Source organism: Cherax quadricarinatus, chromosome 8, assembly GCF_038502225.1.
Source record: "Cherax quadricarinatus isolate ZL_2023a chromosome 8, ASM3850222v1, whole genome shotgun sequence".
NCBI classification, from domain to species: Eukaryota; Metazoa; Arthropoda; class Malacostraca; order Decapoda; family Parastacidae; genus Cherax; species Cherax quadricarinatus.
Window position 1 is genome coordinate 23,487,332 of NC_091299.1, and position 27,538 is coordinate 23,514,869.

A 27,538-nucleotide genomic window follows, 5' to 3' on the forward strand; every position below is an offset into this window, starting at 1 on the left:
GTTTGAATTTGCCTGCATCCTTCCAAGAGGAAATGCCTTGATGCTGGTGACAGGCTCTTGATTCAGAAATTAGAACTATCTTTCCCTTTTACAGATCAACATTCCTTGATGTTGGTGAGGGGCTCTTGATTTAGGGAATTGGATCTGTGCTCCAGTTCCCCGAATTAAGCCTGAATGCCTTCCACATCCCCCCCCCAGGCACTGTATAATCCTCCGGGTTTAGCGCTTCCCCCTTGATTATAATAATACAGATCAACACTGTTTAACTCCCATTCGCCAGGCACACTATGACCTCAGTGGGTTTAGTGCTTCCTCATCAATAATATAATTCTTAAATTAGGGTGGCCACTGCTGTGGCCATCCTAATGTGATTGCTGTGCATTTGAGATGCTTGCACTGTACTCCTTATTTCTACTTGCCTGTAAGTTGAACCATCCTGCTGCTGGAGCTGGCAGTCTCTGTGGGCAACACTTCTTGGTTAGTCCCTCTTTAAGTGCCTTGATTCCGCTGATGTGCTCTTGATCCAAGAAACAAGACTCATCCTTCCTTGGATTGAACCTGAGTGCCTCCCATTCCCCAGGTGCTGTATGACCTCTATGGGTTTAGTGCTTTTTCTGTTACAATAAATATTGAAAAGTTGATAGTTATATTGAGAAGTTTGATACCTGTCTGCATTAGCGGCAGTAGCACAAGGTGGAGGTCCATTTGTCATAGTCCAAACCAAATTGCAGAATATAAAACTGCAACTTGACTTCCAGCAAGCATTCATGAGTGTGTTAGATAGGAGTGAGTGGAGACAAATGGCTTTTATGACTTGATGTGCTGTTGGAGCGAAAGTAAAGTAACATTTATGGAGGGATTCAGGAAAACTGGCAGGCCGAACTTGAGTTCTGGAGGTGAGACTTACGGTACCTGCACTCTGAAGGAGGGGCGTTAATAAGTTGCAGCTTAACTGTAGTGTAGGTACGCCTCTGGGAAGACAGTGATGGAGTGAATGATGATGAAAGTTTCTTCTTTTTTGGTGTCACCCTGTCTTGATGGGAAACAGCTGATGTGTTAATAAAAAAAAACTGCAACAGATTTTTAGGAATGGAGAAATGTCCTTGCTATTGCAGTGGAATGAGAAGGGAGGAAAGTTCCAGTTCCTCAAACCAAGAGCCCCTCACCTTGACAAGGAACCCTTTGAAAGGTACATGCAGATTCATAATTAAAAACAGACATCATTATCTCCTATCAGGACATAAAAGTTAAGCATTTTTTGCAAATCCTGTGTAATATATTCAGGGGAAGCACTAAACCTATAGGGTCATACATTGTCTAGGAAATGAAGGTAATCAGGCTTAAGCCAAGGAAGGGCAAGGAAACTTTACGAATTTCTTGAATCAAGAAAACTATATTGGCATCAAGCCATCCCTCTTAAAGGGTATATAGTATAATATGCTAAAATTTATATTTCTCAGTTAATTTTTTAATACATAACCATTTCCCACCAGTGTGTGGTGACCCCAAAGAACGAAAACATAATTCACCATCACTCACTCTCTATCCTTCCAGACTCCTCAAGGGAGGATCCTGCTGGTGAGGGGCTCTTGAGCTGGGGAATTGGATCTGTGCTCCAGTTTCCTGAATTAGGCCTGAATACCTTCCATCCTCCCTCCTCCCCCAAGGCACTGTATAATCCTACAGCTTCAGCACTCCCCCAGATTATAATAATAAAATCTTTCCAGAAGAGCATATTATTATTATTATTATAATCAAGGGGGAAGCGCTAAACCCGGAGGATTATACAGTGCCTGGGGGTGGATGTGGAAGGCATTCAGGCTTAATTCAGGGAACTGGAGCACAGATCCAATTCCCTAAATCAAGAGCCCCTCACCAACATCAAGGAACCTTCCTTGAGGGGCCAGAAGAGCATAGACATCAGCTATAGTAATTCACTGGTGGGCAACATCCCCATTTATCATTTTAACTGGTATACTTACACTACTGTAGGACTCCTTCAGCCTTTAGCACTTGTGAGACACACACATGGTGACCAGTGGTTTTTAATAAATGTGCTGTTGGAGTGAGAGCAGGGTGACTCTTATGAAGGGATTCAGAAAAACCAGTTAGCCAGATTTGAGTCCTTGAGGTGGAAGAGCAGCACCTGCACTCTAAAGGAGTTGGGATGTTACAGTGTGAGGGTGTCACACTTTTGGAAAGACATTGAGTGAATGTTAACAAATACATTTTCTTCTGTGAATTGCCCTGCCTTGGCAGGAGACAGCCCAAAAAACAAATAAGGCAATACTGAGAATTTAGTGTGTGCTTTGAGCAATCAGTGTAATCATCAGACAGCATTGTTAAACATTGATGTACTAACAATTGTTTTTAATATTCTAGCCATCTCTCACAAAGAAAAACATTCATTATTCATTTAATCATTGTCATGCCAAAGGTGTGCTGACATTAAACTTCAGATGACCTTCAAATGTACTTAAAAAATAATGCAATGTTTCCATGAGCTGTTTAGATAGGGAATATACACAGGTGTAGCTACTTTCACTGCTGATCTCCGGTGATTTAGTTGGTTAGGTTAGATTCAATTATTTTTAATTATAATAAGCGTTATTCAAAATGATATACAGTACAGTGGAACCTCGGTTATCATATGCCCTAGTTTGTATGTAAAACTATAGTTATTCTATATAAAATGTATTTTTTGTTAATATTTTTGGGTGTCTGGAACGGAGTAATTGGATTTACATTACAGTAGACTGTCGTTTAACACGGTAGTTATGCTCCTGAAAACGCTGTTTTAGTTAAAACCATGTTAGACAAACTGAAGAACTTATGGGAAAAATAGGGTTATGTTAACCCTATTTCCCCATAAATTCTTCAGTTTGTCTAACACGGTTTTAATTAAAACAGGTCCACTTAAAAATAACTGTGAGCACCTTACTGACAAGGAGAATGAAATGTGCTCAATTTTTAATAATTATTTTCTTTCAGTTTTCACACACAAAGACACTAACAATATCCCAGTAATTAATTTTTATAATGGGCCTGAAGAAGATAAATTATGCAATATCACAGTCACTAGCGAAATGGTTATGAAACAAGTAGACCGACTGAAACAAAACAAATTGCTGGGTCCTGATGAGCTTTTTACAAGGGTTCCTTAAGAACCCTTGAAAAAAGCTCATCACATTTCATTCTCCTTGTCAGTAAGATGCCCAGAGTTATTTTTAAGGGGGACCTATCTTAGTTAAGGGGACCTGTTTTAGTTAAAACCGTGTTAGACAAACTGAAGAACTTATGGGAAAAATAGGGTTACGTTCATGGGAGCCCAAAAAAACCAAACAACCTTTTTTTTAGACATCCAGATCTTACAAAAATAAAAGTGAATATGTAATTGTAGTTCACTGTCATGATGCATTATGTTGTTTTTACTGCTTAAGATTACAAATGCAACAGAAATAATAGTATTTCTTACCTTAAATTGTGGGTGCTGGTGTTTGTGGATGATTGTGAAGAGAGTGAGAGTTATGTTGTGGCCCTACTGGACTGAGGTGGATGGTAGAGGTTCTGGTACTGAAGTCAATGGTTGTACTGGAGTGTGCATAAATTCTGTAATGGATTTTACCCCGCAGTACATTATACTACTGATGGTAGGGCATCAGCTGCTCGAGACACCATTTCAGGGTTTTCATCAGTGAAAAAGTTTAACTTTAAGTCAGTCAAGTCAAGTTCAGTCATCACACAAACTCATATTTGCCTCATTGTTTTTATGTGCACAAAGTGACGCTTCATTACTGCCACAGACTATCTCGTTTAATATTTCTAAAACTTAAACCCTTAAACCTTTTCTTGCCACTTTCAGCAACACTTGTATATCTACTGGGTGCCATGATTGTGTGGTAGATTTAAGATATTGCAATTAAAAGATATAAACTCCTAGCAGAGGATGCTAAGTACTACACACACATGAATCAAAGACTGGGACAAGGGTGGTGGGGGTGGCAGAGGGTGATGGGGTGGCGGTAGGTCTCCCCCGTTGGCTCAGTGGCCTAACCCACAGCCAAGCAGTGTGTATCCTTGTGGGTGATGCCTAAAAAAATTTTCCTCTCCCGCAAACTGAACTGTGTTAAGTTAATTTTACAGTTAATTTTACGATGTGTTATACAAAAATATGCCTTAATTCTTCAGTAGTGCTATAACGAAAACGTGCAAAACAAAACAGTGTTAAACTACAGTTTACTGTATTTCTTATGGGAAATATTAACAAAAAATACATTTATAGAGAATAACTACAGTTATAGAGAATAGCTACAGTTAGAGTAAGAGGTAGATGGGAAAAGAGGAAGGTGGCAACAACAAGTAAGAGGGAGGTGAAAGTGTATAAACTAAGGGAGGAGGAAGTTCGGGCGAGATATAAGCGACTATTGGCAGAAAGGTGGGCTAGTGCAAAGATGAGTAGTGGGGGGGTTGAAGAGGGTTGGAATAGTTTTAAAAATGCAGTATTAGAATGTGGGGCAGAAGTTTGTGGTTATAGGAGGGTGGGGGCAGGTGGAAAGAGGAGTGATTGGTGGAATGATGAAGTAAAGGGTGTGATAAAAGAGAAAAAGTTAGCTTATGAGAGGTTTTTACAAAGCAGAAATGTTATAAGAAAAGCAGAGTATATGGACAGTAAAAGAAAGGTGAAGAGAGTGGTGAGAGAGTGCAAAAGGAGAGCAGATGATAGAGTGGGAGAGGCACTGTCAAGAAATTTTAATGAAAATAAGAAAAAATTTTGGAGTGAGTTAAACAAGTTAAGAAAGCCTAGGGAAAGTATGGATTTGTCGGTTAAAAACAGAGTAGGGGAGTTAGTAGATGGGGAGAGGGAGGTATTAGGTAGATGGCGAGAATATTTTGAGGAACTTTTAAATGTTGAGGAAGAAAGGGAGGCGGTAATTTCATGCACTGGCCAGGGAGGTATACCATCTTTTAGGAGTGAAGAAGAGCAGAATGTAAGTGTGGGGGAGGTACGTGAGGCATTACGTAGAATGAAAGGGGGTAAAGCAGCTGGAACTGATGGGATCATGACAGAAATGTTAAAAGCAGGGAGGGATATAGTGTTGGAGTGGTTGGTACTTTTGTTTAATAAATGTATGAAAGAGGGGAAGGTACCTAGGGATTGGCGGAGAGCATGTATAGTCCCTTTATATAAAGGGAAAGGGGACAAAAGAGATTGTAAAAATTATAGAGGAATAAGTTTATTGAGTATACCAGGAAAAGTGTACGGTAGGGTTATAATTGAAAGAATTAGAGGTAAGACAGAATGTAGGATTGCGGATGAGCAAGGAGGTTTCAGAGTGGGTAGGGGATGTGTAGATCAAGTGTTTACATTGAAGCATATATGTGAACAGTATTTAGATAAAGGTAGGGAAGTTTTTATTGCATTTATGGATTTAGAAAAGGCATATGATAGAGTGGATAGGGGAGCAATGTGGCAGATGTTGCAAGTATATGGAATAGGTGGTAAGTTACTAAATGCTGTAAAGAGTTTTTATGAGGATAGTGAGGCTCAGGTAAGGGTGTGTAGAAGAGAGGGAGACTACTTCCCGGTAAAAGTAGGTCCTAGACAGGGATGAGTAATGTCACCATGGTTGTTTAATATATTTACAGATGGGGTTGTAAAAGAAGTAAATGCTAGGGTGTTCGGGAGAGGGGTAGGATTAAATTATGGGGAATCAAATTCAAAATGGGAATTAACACAGTTACTTTTTGCTGATGATTCTGTGCTTATGGGAGATTCAAAAGAAAAATTGCAAAGGTTAGTGGATGAGTTTGGGAATGTGTGTAAAGGTAGAAAGTTGAAAGTGAACATAGAAAAGAGTAAGGTGATGAGGGTATCAAATGATTTAGATAAAGAAAAATGGGATATCAAATTGGGGAGGAGGAGTATGGAAGAAGTAAATGTTTTCAGATACTTGGGAGTTGACGTGTTGGCGGATGGATTTATGAAGGATGAGGTTAATCATAGAATTGATGAGGGAAAAAAAGGTGAGTGGTGCATTGAGGTATATGTGGAGTCAAAAAACGTTATCTATGGAGGCAAAGAAGGGAATGTATGAAAGTATAGTAGTACCAACACTCTTATATGGGTGTGAAGCTTGGGTGGTAAATGCAGCAGCGAGGAGACGGTTGGAGGCAGTGGAGATGTCCTGTCTAAGGGCAATGTGTGGTGTAAATATTATGCAGAAAATTCGGAGTGTGGAAATTAGGAAAAGGTGTGGAGTTAATAAAAGTATTAATCAGAGGGCAGAAGAGGGGTTGTTGAGGTGGTTTGGTCATTTAGAGAGAATGGATCAAAGTAGAATGACATGGAAAGCATATAAATCTATAGGGGAAGGAAGGCGAGTAGGGGTCGTCCTCGAAAGGGTTGGAGAGAGGGGGTAAAGGAGGTTTTGTGGGCAAGGGGTTTGGACTTCCAGCAAGCGTGCGTGAGCGTGTTAGATAGGAGTGAATGGAGACGAATGGTACTTGGGACCTGACGATCTGTTGGAGTGTGAGCAGGGTAATATTTAGTGAAGGGATTCAGGGAAAAAATTTTGGAGTGAGTTAAACAAGTTAAGAAAGCCTAGGGAAAGTATGGATTTGTCAGTTAAAAACAGAGTAGGGGAGTTAGTAGATGGGGAGATGGAGGTATTAGGTAGATGGCGAGAATATTTTGAGGAACTTTTAAGTGTTAAGGAAGAAACAGAAGCAGTAATTTCATGCACTGGTCAGGGAGGTATACCATCTTTTAGGAGTGAAGAAGAGCAGAATGTAAGTGTGGGGGAGGTACGTGAGGCATTACGTAAAATGAAAGGGGGTAAGGCAGCTGGAACTGATAGGATCATGACAGAAATGTTAAAAGCAGGGGGGGAGATAGTGTTGGAGTGGTTGGTACTTTTGTTTAATAAATGTATGAAAGAGGGGAAGGTACCTAGGGATTGGCGGAGAGCATGTATAGTCCCTTTATATAAAGGGAAAGGGGACAAAAGAGACTGTAAAAATTATAGAGGAATAAGTTTACTGAGTATACCAGGAAAGGGTTTGAGAGAGGGGATAAAGGAGGTTTTGTGGGCAAGGGGCTTGGACTTCCAGCAAGCATGCGTGAGCGTGTTAGATAGGAGTGAATGGAGACGAATGGTACTTGGGACCTGACGATCTGTTGGAGTGTGAGCAGGGTAATATTTAGTGAAGGGATTCAGGGAAACCGGTTATTTTCATATAGTCGGACTTGAGTCCTGGAAATGGGAAGTACAATGCCTGCACTTTAAAGGAGGGGTTTGGGATATTGGCAGTTTGGAGGGATATGTTGTGTATCTTTATATGTGTATGCTTCTAAACTGTTGTATTCTGAGCACCTCTGCAAAAACAGTGATAATGTGCGAGTGTGGTGAAAGTGTTGAATGATGATGAAAGTATTTTCTTTTTGGGGATTTTCTTTCTTTTTTGGGTCACCCTGCCTTGGTGGGAGACGGCCAACTTGTTGAGAAAAAAAAAAAAAAATTCAGGGAAACCGGTTTTCATACAGTCGGACCTGAGTCCTGGAAATGGGAAGTACAATGCCTGCACTTTAAAGGAGGGGTTTGGGATATTAGCAGTTTGGAGGGATATGTTGTGTATCTTTATATGTGTATGCTTCTAAACTGTTGTATTCTGAGCACCTCTGCAAAAACAGTGATTATGTGTGAGTGTGGCGAAAGTGTTGAATGATGATGAAAGCATTTTCTTTTTGGGGATTTTCTTTCTTTTTTGGGTCACCCTGCCTCGGTGGGAGACGGCCAACTTGTTGAGAAAAAAAAAAAAAAACTATAGTTTTACATACAACCTAGGGCATACAAAAACCGAGGTTCCACTGTATTACATCAGCAATTACAGATTATTAATACACGTACATTTATGGTTGGGGGGCATACTAAACCCACAGGGGTCATACAACTCCTGGGGAAATAGGCAATTGCATTCGATACAAGGAAGGTTAGGTTTTATTCCCTGGATCAAGGGCCTCTCTCTTGAGAGGAATTGCACAGCAAATGCCCAGAGATGGAAAGGTAATAAATTACAGTACATACTGTTTGAGTGACATCTAAACTGTTATATCTGAGTGCCTCTGCAAAGACAGTGATTATGTATGAATGATGACGAAAGTTTTTTCTTTCTGTTTGGGTCACCCTGCCTCAGTGGGAAACTGCTGACGTGTTAAACCAAAAAAAAAATACTGAAGCATCTCAAGAGTTCTTTGCCTTGAAACTGTATCCCAGGTACCCAACAGCTGAACCTTGTAATGTTTGCTGAAGCTACAATGCTGCCAACTATGAATATGAGGGGATGCAATGCATTCAGAGAATGAGACTGCAAATAAGGACGAGGCTGACGAAGCAGCAATGAAAATACACCATAGAACACTACTGTAATAGGCAATCTGGACTCATGTGATCAGGATCAATAAATACAAAAAATTCTTGAATTTATTAATAATAAAAATGTGCCTTATTCATCTCATAATGCAACGTGTAGTCAGGCAGTATTCACAGCATTCCTTTACCTCATAAAAATTTTAAATAAAGACATGGTGTATGACCCTTGTAGGTTTAGCACTTAGTTTTGATTACAGTACTGTGGTACCTCAAGTTACAAACTTAATTCATTCCAGAAGGCTGTCTGAGTGCCGATCCCGAACGAATTTGTTCCCATAAGGAATAATGTAAATTAGATTAGTCTGTTTCAGACCCCCAAAAATACACTTACAAATGCACTTGCAAAAATACATTTACATAATTGCTCAAGTTGGGATCTGTTTGAAACTCGAGGTACCACTGTATAGTAATAATCACACTTGCATTCGATGGTTATTCATCAGAATGAGACCATCTGGGTTTCCGTTTCTCTATAAAACTACTTATTCCTTCTTGTCCATCCTTCAGGTTAATGTTGTCGACCATCACACAGCTTCCTTCCCTAAAATAAAAGCAAGTGATGAATAAATTTTTCATTACCATTTTGATTTAAGTTTTAAATTCTAACTCAAATTCCCTACTGTAGCTTCCACAGTCTCTTCTAGTGAGCTGGAGCTCACTCTTGCAAACTTGAATAATTACACAGGTAATTTCTGCACACAACTGATTTAAAAATGATCCAGGCTAGACCAATACAGAATCTAAACTTTCTAAGTGTGAGTTATTTGTGAACTGTTCCAGCCATGGTATTGTGATATTTTGTTCTTTTTGTATGTAGATGGAAATGTAGATTCACAAGAATAATCTTACCTGTATGCTTCCTCAATTCCCATCTCCATTTGTTTATACATAAATTTCTTTCCTAGGGATATCACCGCTTTACTTTTACGAGTGATTGCATCCACTATTCTCTGTGTCTCTTGCTCTGTGTAAAAAAAATAAAATAAAAAACTTCATACAATGAACTCCATTTGGAGATCTGAATATATAATTCCAATACTGAATGTGTCAAAAGAGTTTGTATAGTCATCTACATAAAAATCACAATTTTAAATAATCATAGTGCTGTATGACCCTGGTGGGTTTAGTGCTTAGTTTTGATTACAATAATAATAATAATAATTGATTAATCATAAAATTGGGCTTAGTAGAATTTATGAGAAGTACCCAATTCATTCTCCAAGACAACTTTTGAGACAAGACCAGCATGTAAAGCTTCTTCTGCTGTGATGGGCAATCCTGTGAGTAGCATGTGGGCAGATACCTTCCAAGGAACACACCTCACCAATGGAATACCAGGAGTAGAGCAGAATATACCAACACTTCCACTGCCAATGTGAGAGATGAAGGTTGAACTCACCATAATGATTGACTGTTCAGATTTTAAAATCACTTAAACTCTTTGTTTAGTCAATGCTCTGATCGTAAGGTGTTATCAGTAACAAAGTGGTGTTAAAAGTACAGATAATTTGCAATAACAAGTCTTATAAAAAAAATGGTCCAACAAAAATGCAAGCCACAGGCATTGCCTGTTGTACAAATGCATAATTCAAAGAAAACAAACCACAGCCCACAAATTACTTAATCTAAGAGGTCACAAATCAATCAAGTCAAGTTGCATTTAATTACTACATTCCATAATTCATTTCATATCAAAATGTATAAATCAGCAAAAGGCATAACTTGAATAACACAAGCCCTAGTTCACACAGACTGTTACAACAGCCACAAGTCAGCCAAATGAAGTAGCTTTCTAAGTTTTTATGAAGTACTGAGTTGTCAGTCCTGGACTGCACAAGGAAGAGGCATCCTCTCAAGTGCAATCCACTTAAATTTCTATTGCAAAAATGACCCAGTACAGTATATGGATGTAGGAGGGGAATTGGGAGGAAAATAAAAATATAATGTTTTACTGTTTCTTGTGAGAACTTTAACCCTTTGACTGTCGGTGTCATATATATACAGTATGTCTTGCGAGCCAGTGTATGTGACATTAATATGCTAAAATTCTAGCGGCTTCAAATCAAACTGGAGAAAGCTGGTAGGCCCACATGTGAGACAATGGGTCTGCGTGGTCATTGTGCGCAGTATAAAAAATTCCTGCAGCATGCAGTGCATAATGAGGAAAAAAAACTCCGACCGTGTTTTTGGGTTAAACAACTGACTTTGAGGTGTATTTTCATATAGTATTTATGGTTGTATTCTCGTTTTCTTGGTCTCATTTGATAGAATGGAAGACATATTACAGAAATAGAGTAAACAAATGATGTCACCACCCAATAAGTGTCCAACTAGCCATTCTAATATGCAGTCATGAATGGGTTGACATTATTTATGCAATTATTACAACAATACAGTAGTCTGCATAACAGTAAATCTTCTATTTTTTGTGTGAATAAAAATTCAGAATAGAAAGCAAGAGTAATGTAAGAGGGGCTTGGAGACATGACTAATGAACAGAGAAAATGTTATATTAGTGCCAGGAATGTCTGCATTGTTTATTCTGGACCCTATTTTGAAATTGGCATTTTTTTTTAATTTGCATGATATTGGCCAAATTGCCAATTTCTGACCACTTTATTGGGTAGCTGAAATCAGTATATGGGCGGTTTCTTATACTCTATCGATAGAACAAATAGAGTTCTGAAGAACTGGCCGAAAATAGGGCTCAAAGTGGGTGAAATCGCCGATGTGTATGTATCGCTGAGATCACTAACTTCACGAGAGCGTAATTCCGTAAGTTTTCCATCAAATTTCGTACTTTTGGTGTCATTACCATCAGGAAAAGATTCTTTATCATTTCATAAGAAAAAATAATTGTTTTTTTTTCGAATATTTTACAACACAGAGAGACACTTCAGGATTTGGGGTCTTGACAGTCAGAGGGTTAAAATTAAATGAAAGTTACATGCTGCAAGTGATTATGAACATCATGTCTAAGAAAGAGCACTGCATAATCTAACTAAGTTCAGTAGTCTAAACTCGTACTGTAATAATGGCAGTTTGCATGCAGCTAGCAGTAACAGCCTGGTTGATTGGGTCTTGATCCACCACAAAGCCTGGTCACAGACTGGACCGTTGGGGCACTGAGCCCTGAAACACCCTCCAGGTATGGAAAGGATGGCTGTTGGATGAAAGTGTAAGTGCAATTTCATTTTTTTTTAATGTGTTGGCTGTATCCCACCGAGGCAGGGTGACCCAAAAAAGAAAGAGATACTTTCACAGTCATTCAACACTTTTACTATCATTCACACATAATCACTGGCTTTGCAGAGGTCCTCAAACATGACAGTTCAGATGTCACTCCAAACAGCCAATATCTCCAACCCCTCCTTTAAAGTGCAGGCATTGTACTTCCCACCTCCAGGACTCAAGTCTGGCTAACCAGTTTCCCTGAATCCCTTCACAAAATATTACGCTGCTTACACTCCAATAACTCGTCAAGCCCCAAAAACCATTTGTCTCCCTTCACTCCTATCTAACACCTTCACATGTGCCTGCTGTATGTCCAAGCCTCTTGCATGCTAAACCTCTTTCACTCCCTTACTCCATCTTTTTCTAGGATGACCCCTACTCCTCCTTCCCTCCACTACAGATTTATACACCCTCTATTTCACCCTATTTTGCTCCATCCTCTCTTAACCCTTAAACTGTCCAAAGATAGATCAATGTTCACGTGCGTACAGTTCTGAATATTTTTGGGGAAAAAAAAAACAATTATTTTTTTAAACAAAAATGCACTTTTCATTTAAAAAAAAAAAAAAAAATTTTTTTGTTTAAAATGAAGAGCGCATTTTTCCCAGTATTCCTGAATTTTGTCACACTGCGCACAATGAGTGCACAAGACTCATTCTCTCATGTCTAGGCAACTCAGGCTTATCGTGCCAAGGTTGAAAGCATGTAAAATAAAACGTAGATCTACAATCGGAGCACTATGCATGTGAACGCAGCTCTACGTTTGGACAGTTTAAGGGTTAAATCACCAAACCACCTCAACAACCCTTCTTCAGCCCTTGGATTAATACATTTAGTAACCCCACAACTAATTTCCACATTATGAATTCTCTGCATAATATTTACACCACACCATTCTATTCAAGATTGATGGACTGACCACATCGACTCAAGGTTGAGGGACTGATTACCTCATTCTCCTCCTGTTCTTCAAGATTCTCCTTTGTATGGACTGATGAAGCCACTGTGTGGCGAAACATTTCCTCAATAAAGATACCCAAGAGTTGCACATGTGTCTAATTTATCAACATGTCGGTTCTCTGAACCATTCATCTACATTTACACCACACAATGACCTTAAACACAACATCTCCACTGCCTCCAGCCTCCTTGCAGCATTTACAACCCATGCTTCACATCCATGTAAGACTGTTGGTACCAATATACACTCATACATTCCCTTCTTTGCTTCCATGAATAATACTTTTTGTCTTCACAGACACCTCAATGTACCACTCGCCTTTTTTCTTTCATCAATGCTATGGGTAACCTTGTCCTTCATAAACCCATCCGCTGACAAGTCTACTCCCAAATATCTGAACACATTCACTTCTTCCATACTCCCTCCCTCCATTCTGATATCCATTTTTTCTTTACCTAACTTGTTTGATACCCTCATCACCTTACTCTTAATTATGTTCACTTTCAACTTTCTTTACACACCCTCCCAAACTCATCCACCAACCTTTGCAACTTCTCTTCACAATCTCCCAAAAGCACAGTATTATCAGTATCAACTCCCATTTTAATAAAATAATTCCCCATAATGCAATTTCATGTAGGAATAAAATAGCTAGATTTAAGTTATGGAGGTGTGAAATACAATGCTTACAGTGAAGGAGGGGTGGGGATGTTGCAGTTCTTGAGGGTCATTTCAATAGTGATGTTTATGCATCTTGGGAAAAAAAATACTAGAGAAGGTACTGGTGAATGTATTTCCTTCTTGCATCACCATACCTTGCTGTGAAATGGCAGATGTGGTAATTTTTTATCAATTTGTTGAAGTATAAATATTAACTGTACAGTACTGAATTATATATCTTAATTTTACAGAATGTTTTTTTTTTTATAATAAAATACAATAGTATTTTACTGTAATTTGGAGAAATACATATTCAGTGGAACCTTGGGTCACAAACACTTCCAAACATGAACAAATTGGTTCACAACCAAAAAAATTCACCAAATTTTTGCATCTGGTCACGAAACATAATTGGGTGCCAAACAAACACAACCATGCCAATTTTCACATTCCACGCCATTTTTTATGCATGCACCAATTTTCCCCACTTCCTGTTGTTTGCGTACACATAACAAAGACCCTTGCCTTGTAGTCGGTCTTGGTCAGAAGTGCGTTCATTCACTGTGAACTCGGGGATAAGAGATAAAGAACCATCCTCTTATCCCCTCCTGGGTACTTATATTAGAGAAAATATAGTGTATTACAGTGCTAACTGTGATACACACTTGTAATGCACCATAAAACTAGGTACGTACTAAGTCTATTCAGGTATACACAAATACAGTTACATAGATTATCAAACATAGCAGCTTATGTGTAGAGAACTTAGGATAACCCAAAAAAGTCAGTGACTTATTTTCTCGATTTTTGGGTGCACGCTCATTTTCGTCGATTATCTCGGAAGTAAGTTATTCATAAATTACAGTAATTACAACTGTGATAAATTTGGGTTAGCAATGTTTTATCACCAGGTAGTGCACAAATAGCTTCTCACAGTGCCAGTACCCAGCTAGGGCTTGCCATATATTATTTTTGGTAAATATTTTTTTTCAGTTGTTTGTTGGGCTATCTTATTGAAACTTGGGCAATGTATGATAGAAATTTGCTTCTCAACGTACACCAAAAATGTAAGAAATCGGATGGCAAATAATGGAGTTCACTTCTCAGCCATTAAAACTCTTAAAAAAACTCTTTACGGCGAATGGTTCATAGGGGTCTAGAACAGACTCTGTTGTTCAAGGGTTTCTCAGTGTTATTCAAGGTTTTTACATTTAGTTTACTATTAAACTGTGTATTCTATGGTATAATTAGCTAATTTTTGTGCTTAAAAATTTTAAAGAAAAAAAAAAACATATTTACACATGGTTCATAGGGGTCTGGAACGGATTAATCGTATTTACATACAATCCAATGGGGAAATTAGGTTTGGGTCACGACTAAATCGGGTCGTGACCAGAGTTTTGGAATGAATTATGGTTGTGACCAGAGGTTCCACTGTACATGTCTAAACCGAATATTTTTACTTAATTATTGCTTAACCCTTTGGGGGTTTCGGCTGTACTAGTACGGCTTACGACCCAGGGGGTTTTTGACGTACTAGTACGCTTAAATTCTAGCGCCCTCAAATCTAGTGGGAGAAAGCTGGTAGGCCTACATATGAAAGAATGGGTCTATGTGGTCAGTGTGCTCAGTATAAAAAAAATCCTGCAGCACACAGTGCATAATGAGAAAAAAAAAACTTGGAATAAAACAGCGACTTTGCACTGTATTTTCATATGGTATTTATTGTTGTATTCTAGTTTTCTTGGTCTCGTTTTATAGAATGGAAGACATATTACAGAAATTGAGATGATTTTGACTGGTTTTACAATGAAAAGTACCTTGAAATTGAGCTCAAAGTAGCAGAAATGTTCGATTTTTACCAAAGTTCAAAAGTAAACAAATCATGCCAAGCGTCCAATACACGTCAACTGGTGAGTCTAATATTCTTTCACAAGTGCGCTGATATTATTTATACCATTTCTACACTAATGCAGCAGTCTGCATAACAGTAAATCTTATATTTTTTGTAAGAATAAAAATTGAAAGTGGAAAGCCAAAGAAATATAAGAGGGGCCTGGGGATGTGACTAACGAACAGAGAACTTGTTATTTTAGTGCCAGGAATGTCTTTCTTGTTTATTCTGGACCCTATTCGGAAATTGGCATCTTTTGAAATTTGTGTGAAATTGGTAAAATTGCTAAATTCTGACCACTTTATTGGATAGATGAAATCTGTAAATGGGTGGTTTCTTGCACTCATTCGATAGAAAAAATAGAGTTCTAGCGAAATAGTTATGATTTTTGTCGACTAGTACATTGGAATTGGCTAAAAATAGAGCTCAAAGTGGGCAAAATCGCCGATGCGTAAACATCGTCGAGACCGCTAACTTCGCAAGAGCATAATTCCGTAAGTTTTCCATCAAATTTCATACTTTTGGTGCCATTATGATCGGGAAAAGATTCTCTATCTTTTCATAAGAAAAAATAATTTTTTTTTTTTTTGAAATTTGGCCGACCCTGAGAACAAGTCTCAGAGAGGGCCTGTCGACCCTCAAAGGGTTAAAACTACATGTACATGGGCATTTCTAGATGAATACATTAGTCTTGTAATAACCAAAGGTCACACAAGGAATGGTGAGTATATTACCCTGGTGTTGAAAGGGAAGAATTTTGTGTAGCAAGAATATATTAGTGTAGATGAATATATTAACCTTGTAATAATCAAAAGTAACACAAGGAATAGTCAGTATATTACCCCGGTGTTGAAAAGGAAGAATTTTGTGTAGCAAGAACAACATCACAAGATGCAACCAGCTGGCATCCAGCAGCAGCAGCAACACCATTCACTGTAGCAACAACAGGAACTGGTAGATCTCGCAGTGCTAGCATAAGTTCCGAGCAAGCATCAAAAACTTTCTGGTGGTAGTTACGTCCTTCTTTCAGTGTCTGAAAAGTATAATAATTGTTATTTAGAAACACTAAAATTACAAAAGGTGAGGTTATTTTTTTCTAACTGAGGTCATTATTCATCTCTGAATGAATTTCAAGTTTCATCACAGGATGCTGGAAAATTCTCAAAAAGCAAACTATCCTTGTCTAGGCTAAAAGCAAATACAGGAGGGCCCCACTTATACAGCAGGTTAGGTTCTGGGCTACTACTATAAAGTGAAAACTGCTGTAAAGTGAATCACAGCCTTTTTTCACTTTCAAATTTATATAAAAGCCTGATAACATGCTTATAGCAATATAGAAAAGCTTAAAAAATGATGCATATTTTAAGCTTAGACCAAATAAATGAAGAATGGGTATAATTGAAAAACCGCAGTATTAGCAAATCACTGTAAAGCGAGGCCTGCCTGTATTTACGCAAAAATAATTATCCTTTACATTCTTTTTAGTCAATTTAACTTTTAAACTTCAACATATAAATATACAAATAAAATACAGTAATCATATATGTACTGTAATTCTGTATGACTTTTATTCTTGATATCATTTTTCTGAAAAAAGAAACATTGGTAAGAAATATAAATACAGTGGACCCCCGACTAACGATGAGCTCCCAACTCGACTAATTATGTAAGTGTATTTTTGTAAGTGCCTTTGTAGGTGTATTTTTGGGGGTCTGAAACGGACTAATCTAATTCACAATATTCCTTATGGGAACAAATTCGGTCTATAACGGCACCCGAACAGACTTCTGGATTGAAATAATATCGTTAGTCGGGGGTCCACTGTAAGATGAATAAAATGAAAACATTACATAACAGGTTATGTAGGGTATGTAAAAGAAGAAAATTAAAAGTGAATACAGGAAAGAGTAAGATGAGGATAAAAAAATTATGTAATGGATGACTGGATATCAGATTGGAGGGAGAGTATGGAGGTGGTACCCTGAGTTTCGTACAACTCCCAACTCGAACAATTATGTAAGTGTATTATTTTAAGTGCTTTTGTAAGTGTATTTTTGGGGGTCTGAAACAGACTAATCTAAAATTACATTATTCTTTATGGGAAAAAATTCGTTCAGTAATGGCACTCGAAAAGCCTTCTGGAATGAATCATGGCCAAAACTCGGGGTAACACTGTATTTGGGAGTGGACGTGTCAGCAGATGGATCTATGAAAGATGAGGTAAAACACAGAATTGACGAGGGAAAAAAGATGAGTGATGCACTGAGGAATCTGTGGACACAAAGAACTTTATCCATGATAGCAAAGAGGGGAATGTATGAGACTACATATAGTTATACCAACAGTCTTGTATGGGTGTGAGGCATGGGTGGTGAATGTTGCAACAAGGAGAAAACTGGAGACAGTGGGGATGTCATGTCCAAGGGCAATGTGTGGTGTGAATATAATGTAGGGAATCCATAGTTTGGAGATTAGGAGGAGGCACGGGATTACCAAAACTATTATCCAGAGGGCTGAGGAGGGGTTATCGAAATGGTTTGGACATGTAGAGAGGATGAAACAAAATAGAATGACTTCGAGAGTGTATAAATCTGCAGTGGAGGGAAGGTGGGGTAGGGGTTGGCCTAAGAAAGGTTGGAGGGAGGGAATGAAGGTTTTGTTTGAGAGATGCTTGGACTTCCAACAAGTGTGCATGAGCTTTTTAGATAAGAGCAAATGGAGACAAATGGTTTTTAGGACTTGATGTGATGTTGGAGTATAAGCATGGTAACATTTATGAAAGGATTCAGGGAAACCGGCAGGCCGGACTTGATTCCTGGAGATGGGAAGTACAATGCCAGCACTTTGAAGGGGGAGGTGTTAATATTGCAGTTTTATAACTGTAGTGTAAACATGCCTCTGGCAAGACAGTGATGGAGTGAATGATGATGGAAGTTATTCTTTTTCGGGCCACCCTGCCTTGGTGGGAAACAGCCGATGTGTTAATAAAAAAAGTATGTATAATAATAGCTATTCCACCTTTTGGTGTATTTCCATACTTCCTTAACAACTCTAAACCTTATAATATTGTAATATTTATAATATTGAAGCTAAAGAAGAACATAATTATACTATAATTATATTCATAAAGACAGGCACTAACACCATATGGGTTATTCAGCGGTGTGAATCAACAATAGTCATTAATGCTAAGGACTTAACAAGAAAACCTTACAAGATGTAATAAGCATACTGGTAAAAAGCCACATTTTTTTCTCCTCATACCACAGCTACTTAGTACATTGACAATTAAGTATACCAAGTACAGGCATTGTACTAATTCATCTGCCATTTTTAAAACTGACAAGTTAGAAGGGCCCAATATAGGAGGAACATTTCTCATCCACCCATTCTTATACAGGTGTAAATAGTATGAATGCATTTAAATACTATAAATGAACTTCATTATCCCTAAACTTAGCCTTAATAACTCCTTAACCTAAATACATACAGTGCATTTACATCTATAAACACTTAGTCCAACCTGAGAATACAGATTTTTTCCATAGATTATGACTGCTCTTAATTAAGACTATTAAAACTATTTGGTTCCTCGAGATTAAAACTAGCTGAGAAGACTAACCAGTTCTTTGAGATTATGCCCAGCTGAGAAGACTTTGCCCTGTGCTCCAAGTACAATACATCGCAAAGAAGGATCTTTGGGAGTTATTGCAGTCTGCAACTCCTTCAGCATTTGGAGAGAAAGTGAATTTCTGCATAAGGAGAATAAATGTTTAAAAAGTACTTTGTATTTTCAAAAGTTTACTTATGTAGCGAGAAAATCTCTATAGTACTATACAGTAAACTCTATTCGTGGCTTCCATAAATGTAGAGTTTAATGACAATGCTTATGGAATATTAATTCTTTATTATCTTATTTATGCATGAAGCAAGTCCCATATTTAAATGATTTGTGCAAAAACTATATACAGTGGACCCCCGGTTATCGGTGGGTTTGGTTATCGGCCAACTCGGTTATCAGCGAGTTTTTTGGCGCCCGGTTATTGGCAGTTTTGTATGCATCCATCCGCCGGCTGGGGCAGCTTGCACTTCAGTTTGGTTTTGTTTGTGGCTGAGGAAGCTTCTGCTCATATATCCAAACATTTCACTTGTTTACCATTGTTTTTAGTGGTTTTTCTTGCAGTGCAACTGTGAAATAAGTAAAGATGGCTCCAAAGAAAGTTTCTAGTAAAGTTCCTGTGGTAAAGAAAGTGAGAAACACCATGGAATTTAAGCGTGAAGTGATAGAGTGGTATGAAGGTGATGGAACTTGCTCGGATGTACAGCAAGAATAAATCAACAATTACGTACATCCATCCTGGCAAAGAAAGAACAAATCAAAGATGCTAATTTTGCAAAAGGAGTAACTTTTCTAACTAAACAAAGGCCACCAATAATGGAAGAGATGGAAAAGTTATTATTATTGTGGATTAAGGAAAAAAAGTTAGTGGGAGACAGTGTTGTGGAGTCGATCATTTGTGAGAAGGGAAAGCAGTTGCATGAGGATCTTGCAAAGAAAATGCCTGGAACAAGTGCTGCAGTTTGTGAATTTAGGGCCAGCAAAGTATGGTTTGATAGATTTAAGAAGCATAGTAGCATACACAGTGCTGTAAGGCATGGTGAGGCTGCAAGTTTTGACAAATGTGCAGCTGAAAAGTATGTTCATGAATTCCAGGACCATGTAAAAGCTGAAGGATTCGAACTCCAGCAAGTGTTCAATTGTGACGAAACAGGCCTGCTTTGGAAGAAAATGCAAAACAGGACCTACATTACCCAGGAGGAAAAGGCACTGCCAGGACACAAGCCTATGAAAGACAGGTTTACTTTTTTGTTGTGTGGTAATTTAGTGGGGATTTCAGAGTGAAGCTTTTACTTGTGTATCACTCAGAAAATCCCAGAGTGTTTAAGAAAAACAATGTCATGAAAAATAGATTGTGTATGATATGGAAAACTAATCATAAGGCATGGGTCACAAGGCAAATTTTCAAAGAGTAGGCTAATGATGTGTTTGGCCCAAGTGTGAAAAAATACCTCCTGGAAAAGAAATTGCCACTCAAGTGCCTCCTGGTACTGGACAATGCTCCTGCACATCCTCCAAGTGTTTAGGGACTTCAGTTTCATCACAGTGAAGTTCTTGCCTCCTCACACCACTTCTCTCCTCCAGCCCATGGACCAGCAGGTCATTTCTAACTTCAAAAAACTCTACACAAAAGCAGTGTTTTAAAAGTGCTTTGAAGTGACCTCAGACACTCAGTTGACCCTAAGAGAGTTCTGGAGGAATCATTTCACTATCCTCCATTGCATAAGCCTTATAGGTAAGGCTTGGGAGGGAGTGACTTCCAGGACTTCGAACTCTGCTCAGAGAAACTGTGGCCAGATTGTGTCCAAGAGAGGGATTTTGAAGGGTTTGAGCCTGACCCTGACCCTGCTGACCCTGTGGACTCCTATTGTGGCATTGGGGAAGTCCCTGGGGTTGGAGGTGAGTGGCGAGGATGTGGAAGAGTTGATGGAGGACCACAGGGAAGAGCTAACCACTGAAGAGCTGCAAGAGCTTCATCTCGAACAGCAACAGACTGCAACTGAGGAACTTGCTTCAGAGGAAGAGGAAGAGGGAGTGAAGGAGGTGCCTTCTTCAGAGATTAAAGAGGTGTGTGCAATGTGGACTAGGGTGCAAGCTTTTGTAGAGAAACACCACCCTGACAAAGCTGAAACAAACCATATCTGGATCATGTTTAGTGACAAAATCTTGTCCCACTTCAGGGAAGTGGGACAGGATTTTGTGGGAAGAGATGCCAGAAACAGAGCACTCTGGACAGTTATTTTGTGAAACAGGGGTCCAGTGACTCTCAAGCTGGTCCTAGTGGCAATAAAAGACAGAGAAGGGAAGTATCCCCAGAGCAGGTTTTGCTACCTAAAGTCTTGATGGAGGGGCATTCCCTTCCAAACACTAACTCCTCCCTCTTTCCTCCTCCCTATCTTCCAGAAGTCAGCATTAGCCTTCAATAAAGGTATATAATACTTACATAATTGTTAAAAAAATTATTTTTTTTGTAAATATTTTTGTTTGGAACGGATTAATTGTATTTCCATTAATTCTTATGGAAATATTAATTCGGTTATCAACCATTTCGGTTATCAGCTGACCTTCTGGAACGGATTACGGTCAATAACTGGGGGTCCACTGTATTACAATAATGGTACCTAAAACCTGCTTTTATTGTTTGTATTTCGTACAAGTGGACTCTTCTAGGTAGGTGCCTTGATGATGGTGAACAGTTCTTCATCCAAGAAATTAGAGCTACCTTCCTCTTCCTCAGATCAAATTTGATCTTCTCCCATAACCCAGGTATTGTAGGACTCCTACTGGTTTAGCACTTTCCCTTGAATACAATAATAAAAAATATATAATAATAGAAGTGATATTTCCAAAGAAAAGCAGAGTGCCTATCTTACAGAAATGAAACTGAGATAAGTCAAATTGTAAACTTGCATAAACAAATGAGGCTTGTTACACATGCAATCCATATTGATAAACATAAATGAGGAAAACAAAGTTTAAAAAAATGACAACTATGAAAGCTATCCTGATATTTCCTGGGCATGACAAGACATATGGGTAAGTCTAATTGCATCTGCTTTTTCCTATTCACCCAGTAGTAAACAAGTACAATACATACATAAGAGTTACTGTAGTTAATTATTGTGGGTCGCTACCTAGAGACAAAAACCTAGTAGGACCCTGTGACATACCTGTGACCAGTTTCAGGAGTCTACCCTGCCATGCTAATCACTTGTTTTATTGTACGGTATAGTACTGTATACACTAAAACAATTATCATTAATATTATAGATAATGTAGTTTTATTATATGCCTAATTCTTAAAAATATGACAAAAGCCATTGTTTATATAATTGCCTGTTATTAAAAACACAATATTCTTTACATTTGCTTGTTAACAAAGAGGGGATCATTACATCATCCATACTGCACCTTGTTTTGGCATCAGCCAATGTAATGCGACGAACTCCATTTTCCTGGGAGACCTGAAGAAGAGAATATGGTGCAGACACTTGTGAGAACCACTTGAAGCCCCATTTTGGACTTCCAATCTGCAAGAAGAATTATATGGGAATAAGCCTGTTGAATAGGATTGCAGAAGAACAAAGAAATTTTTAGGTAGAGTAGGGGCTATGTAAACCAAGTGTTCACAGTGAAGCACCTAAGTGAACAATACTTAGATAAAGGTAAGCAATTTTTCATTGTATTTATGGATTTGGAAAAGGTATATTTTAGGGCAGATAGGGGAGTAATATGGCAGATGTTGCAAATGTATAGAATAGGTAGTAGGTTACTTAAAGCAGTAATGAGCTTTTATGTGGATAGTGAGGTGCAGGTTAAGGTATGTATAAGATAAGGAGATTATTTTTCAGTAAAAGTAGGCCTTGAACAGGGCCTAGTTTTACTGATTGGGGTTATAAAAATAGGGGGTGATACAGAGAGGTGTGGGACTAAAAGTTAGTGAATCTGGTACTGTATAGAGTGGGAGTTGTCACAGTTGCTATCTGATGATTACATTGTTCTGTTGGGAGGTTCAGAAGAGAAATTGCAAAGATTGGTATATGAATTTAGGAGGGCATGTATGTAAAAAAAAAAAGGAAATTAAAAGTAAACATAGGGAAGAACAAGGTGATGAAAGTATCAAAAAATATTGGCAATGAGAGACTGGAGGGAAGAAGAATGGAGGAAGTAAATGTGTTCAGATATTTGGGAGTGGATCAGTCAGTGGATGGTTCTAAGAGACATTAGGTGAACCATAGAACTGACAAAGGAAAAACTGGTGGTGGTGCACTGAGGCATCTGTGGAGACAGAACTTTATCCACAGAAACAAATAAGGAATACATATACCAAAGTATAGTGGTACCAACACTACTGTATGGGTGAGAAGTATGGGTTTGAATGCTGCAGCAAGGAGGCTGGAGGCTTCCTCCTCACACTGCCCTCACAGCCACTGTGGCACAGAAGAGACTCAGCTCACATACTAAGTGTCTGTGGTTCAATCCCTGGCACTGGTGGAAACAGGCATGTTTCCTTACACTTGATGTCCCTGTTCATCTAGTAGCAAGTACCTGGGTGTTAGTCAGCTGGTGTGGGTCGAATCCTGGGAGACAAGATTGAGAACCCCAATGGAAATAAGACATACAGTCCCTCAATGACACACAGCCTTTCTTGGGTTATCCTGAGTGGCAAACCCTCCGGGGTTAAAAATCCGAACAAAATTTTATCTTACACCTGCTGCCCCTGTTCACCTAGCAGTAAGCAGGTACCTGGGTGTTAATTACCTTACACCTGCTGTCCCTGTTCACCTAGAAGTAGGTACCTGGGTGCTAGTCGACTTGTGTGTGTGGCATCCTGGGGGACAAGACTGAAGAACCACAATGGAAATAAAACAGACAGTCCCTGATGATGCACTAACTTTCTTGGGTTATCCTGGGTGGCTAACCCTCCCAACCCTGGGTTATCCTGGGCAGCTAACCCTCCCTACCCTGGGTTATCCTGGGTGGCTAACCCTCCCAACCCTGGGTTATCCTGGGCAGCTAACCCTCCCAACCCTGGGTTATCCTGGGCAGCTAACCCTCCCTGCCCTGGGTTATTCTGGGCAGTTAACCCTCCCTACCCTGGGTTATCCTGGGTGGCTAACCCTCCCAACCCTGGGTTATCCTGGGCAGCTAACCCTCCCTGCCCTGGGTTATCCTGGGCAGCTAACCCTCCCTACCCTGGGTTATCCTGGGTGGCTAACCCTCCCAACCCTGGGTTATCCTGGGCAGCTAACCCTCCCAACCCTGGGTTATCCTGGGCAGCTAACCCTCCCTGCCCTGGGTTATTCTGGGCAGTTAACCCTCCCTACCCTGGGTTATCCTGGGTGGCTAACCCTCCCAACCCTGGGTTATCCTGGGCAGCTAACCCTCCCTGCCCTGGGTTATCCTGGGCAGCTAACCCTCCCTACCCTGGGTTATCCTGGGTGGCTAACCCTCCCAACCCTGGGTTATCCTGGGCAGCTAACCCTCCCTACCCTGGGTTATCCTGGGTGGCTAACCCTCCCAACCCTGGGTTATCCTGGGCAGCTAACCCTCCCTGCCCTGGGTTATCCTGGGCAGCTAACCCTCCCTACCCTGGGTTATCCTGGGTGGCTAACCCTCCCTATCCTGGGTTATCTTGGGTGGCTACCCCTCCCTACCCTGGGTTATCCTGGGTGACTAACCATCCTTACCCTGGGTTATCCTGGGTGGTTAACCCTCCCTACCCTGGGTTATCCTGGGTGGCTAACCCTCCCAACCCTGGGTTATCCTGGGCAGCTAACCCTCCCTGCCCTGGGTTATCCTGGGCAGCTAACCCTCCCAACCCTGGGTTATCCTGGGCAGCTAACCCTCCCTGCCCTGGGTTATTCTGGGCAGCTAACCCTCCCTACCCTGGGTTATCCTGGGTGGCTAACCCTCCCTACCCTGGGTTATCCTGGGTAGCTAACCCTCCCTACCCTGGGTTATCCTGAGTGGCTAACTCTCCCTACCCTGGGTTATCCTGGGTGGCTAACACTCCCTACCCTGGGTTATCCTGGGTGGCTAACCATCCCTACCCTGGGATATCCTGGGTGACTAACCCTCCCTACCATGGGTTATCCTGGGTGACTAACCCTCCCTACCCTGGGTTATCCTGGGTGGCTAACCCTCCCTACCCTGGGTTATCCTGGGTGGCTAACCCTCCCTACCATGGGTTATCCTGGGTGGCTAACCCTCCCTATCATGGATTATCCTGGGTGGCAAACCCTCCCTACCATGGGTTATCCTGGGTGGCTAACCCTCCCAACCCTGGGTTATCATGGGTGACTAACCCTCCCTACCCTGGGTTATCCTGAGTGGCTAACCCTCCCTACCCTGGGTTATCCTGGGTGGCAAACCCTCCCTACCCTGGGTTATCCTGGGTGGCAAACCCTCCCTACCCTGGGTTATCCTGGGTGGCAAACCCTCCCTACCCTGGGTTATCCTGGGTGGCAAACCCTCCCTACCCTGGGTTATCCTGGGTGGCAAACCCTCCCTACCCTGGGTTATCCTGGGTGGCAAACCCTCCCTACCCTGGGTTATCCTGTGTGGCTAACCCTCCCTACCCTGGGTTATCCTGGGTGGCTAACCCTCCCTACCCTGGGTTATCCTGTGTGGCTAACCCTCCCTACCCTGGGTTATCATGGGTGACTAACCCTCCCTACCCTGGGTTATCCTGGGTGGCAAACCCTCCCTACCCTGGGTTATCCTGGGTGGCAAACCCTCCCTACCCTGGGTTATACTGGGTGGCAAACCCTCCCTATCCTGGGTTATCCTGTGTGGCTAACCCTCCCTACCCTGGGTTATCCTGGGTGGCAAACCCTCCCCAGATTAAAAATACGAACAAAATCTTAACTTATTGGAAATTAACACGAAAGCATTCATTTAGGATACCTTTACTGAAGACGTTTTGGCCATTGATTACTACAAACACACAAGAATACACACCCCTGAAACCACAAATAGGTGAGTACACACACCGCTTGCTGTATATCTGTGCTAAGACGATTAATACTTACCAGATTATTATTATTATTATGATTAATAAAATAAGAAGCGCTAAACCCACTAGAGTCATACAGCAGGTGTATACTTACCAGAGAAGTTGACAACCTAAGAGAAGCAGCAAGCATCGTGCTTCACCTGCCTCAGCTGATCCTTGTTTACCACCCTACCCCCCACCATGCTAACCAACCAATCACAACACAGGAAATAACTTACGTCATTACTTCCTTCCACCAATCACACAACACGTCTAACCTACGTCATACCCTTCTCCTCCAATTGCAACAATCAAAACAAACAGACGTCATTCGCTTCTCCACCAATCAGAGCACAATATATATATTACATCAGAGGCACAATGTTTTCACATGACGTATAATAATAATAATAATAATAATAATAATAATATTCACTACAAGTACATGTACAAGATATACAGACCATAGCTGACATCAATAACATACTACTATACAGAAAGACCCTTGTTATGTAGAACATTTCGGGCAAATTAGGTCAGTGTCCCAGGATGCGACCCACACCAGTCCACTAACACCCAGGTACCCATTTTACTGATGGGAAACATAGACAACAGGTGGAAATAAGTCACTCTGTCTGACTTTTTTGGGTTATCCTAGGTTCTCTACACATATGCTGCTATGTATGATAATTCTATGTAACTGTATTTGTGTATACCTGAATAAACTTACTTACTTACTTACTTAGTCCAATATTTCTACTCTGGCTGAGAATCGAACCCAGACCCTCGTCCTCATCCTCATATCTGACATAGATAGGGATGTCAGCCACAGCACTGTGTCTTCATTTGAGGATGACACCCAAATATGCATGACCATGTCCTCCACTGAAGACACTGCAAGACTCCAGGCGGACATCAACCAAATCTTTAAATGGGCCGCAGAAAACAATATGAAGCTCAAATTTCAATTACTCCGATATGGAAAACGCGAGGAAATTAAAACTATATCGGAGTATAAAACAAATTCCAACCAAACAATAGAACGAAAAACTAATGTACAAGACTTGAGAGTGATAATGTCAGAGGATCTCACTTTCGAAGACCATAACATTGTATCAATCACATCTGCTAGAAAAATGACAGGATGGATAATGAGAACCTTCAAAACTAGGGATGCCAAGCCCATGATGACACTCTTCAGGTCACTTGTTCTATCTAGGCTGGAATATTGCTGCACACTAACAGCACCTTTCAAGGCAGGTGAAAGTGCTGACCTAGAAAATGTACAGAGAACCTTCACGGCACGCATAACGGAGATAAAACACCTCGATTACTGGGAGCGCTTGAGGTTCCTGAACCTGTATTCCCTGGAACGCAGGCGGGAGAGATACATGATTATATACACCTGGAAAATCCTAGAGGGACTAGTACCGAACTTGCACACGAAAATCACTCACTACGAAAGCAAAAGACTTGGCAGACGATGCAACATCCCCCAATGAAAAGCAGGGGTGTCCCTAGCACGTTAAGAGACCATACAATAAGTGTCAGGGGCCCAAGACTGTTCAACTGCCTCCCAGCATACATAAGGGGGATTACCAATAGACCCCTGACTGTCTTCAAGAAAGCGCTGGACAGGCACCTAAAGTCAGTACCTGACCAGCCAGGCTGTGGCTCGAACGTCGGTTTGCGTGTGGCCAACAGTAACAGCCTGGTTGATCAGGCCCTGATCCACCATGAGGCC

At 40.3% G+C, this 27,538-nt stretch overlaps 1 protein-coding gene across 1 annotated transcript; it reads right to left on the bottom strand.

The window, feature by feature from the left end:
- Positions 1-8,467: 8,467 nt before the first annotated feature.
- On the bottom strand, positions 8,468-25,994 carry LOC128685472 (enoyl-CoA hydratase domain-containing protein 3, mitochondrial). The gene is made up of 7 exons (XM_053772018.1): positions 25,910-25,994; positions 22,209-22,327; positions 18,801-18,930; positions 16,021-16,211; positions 9,636-9,796; positions 9,279-9,393; positions 8,468-8,970 (listed from the first exon to the last, which is right to left on the bottom strand). The coding sequence occupies exons 1-7, from the start codon at positions 25,943-25,945 to the stop codon at positions 8,862-8,864; spliced, it is 861 nt and encodes a 286-aa protein (XP_053627993.1). The 5' UTR covers positions 25,946-25,994; the 3' UTR covers positions 8,468-8,861.
- Between the last annotated feature and the right edge of the window lie 1,544 nt (positions 25,995-27,538).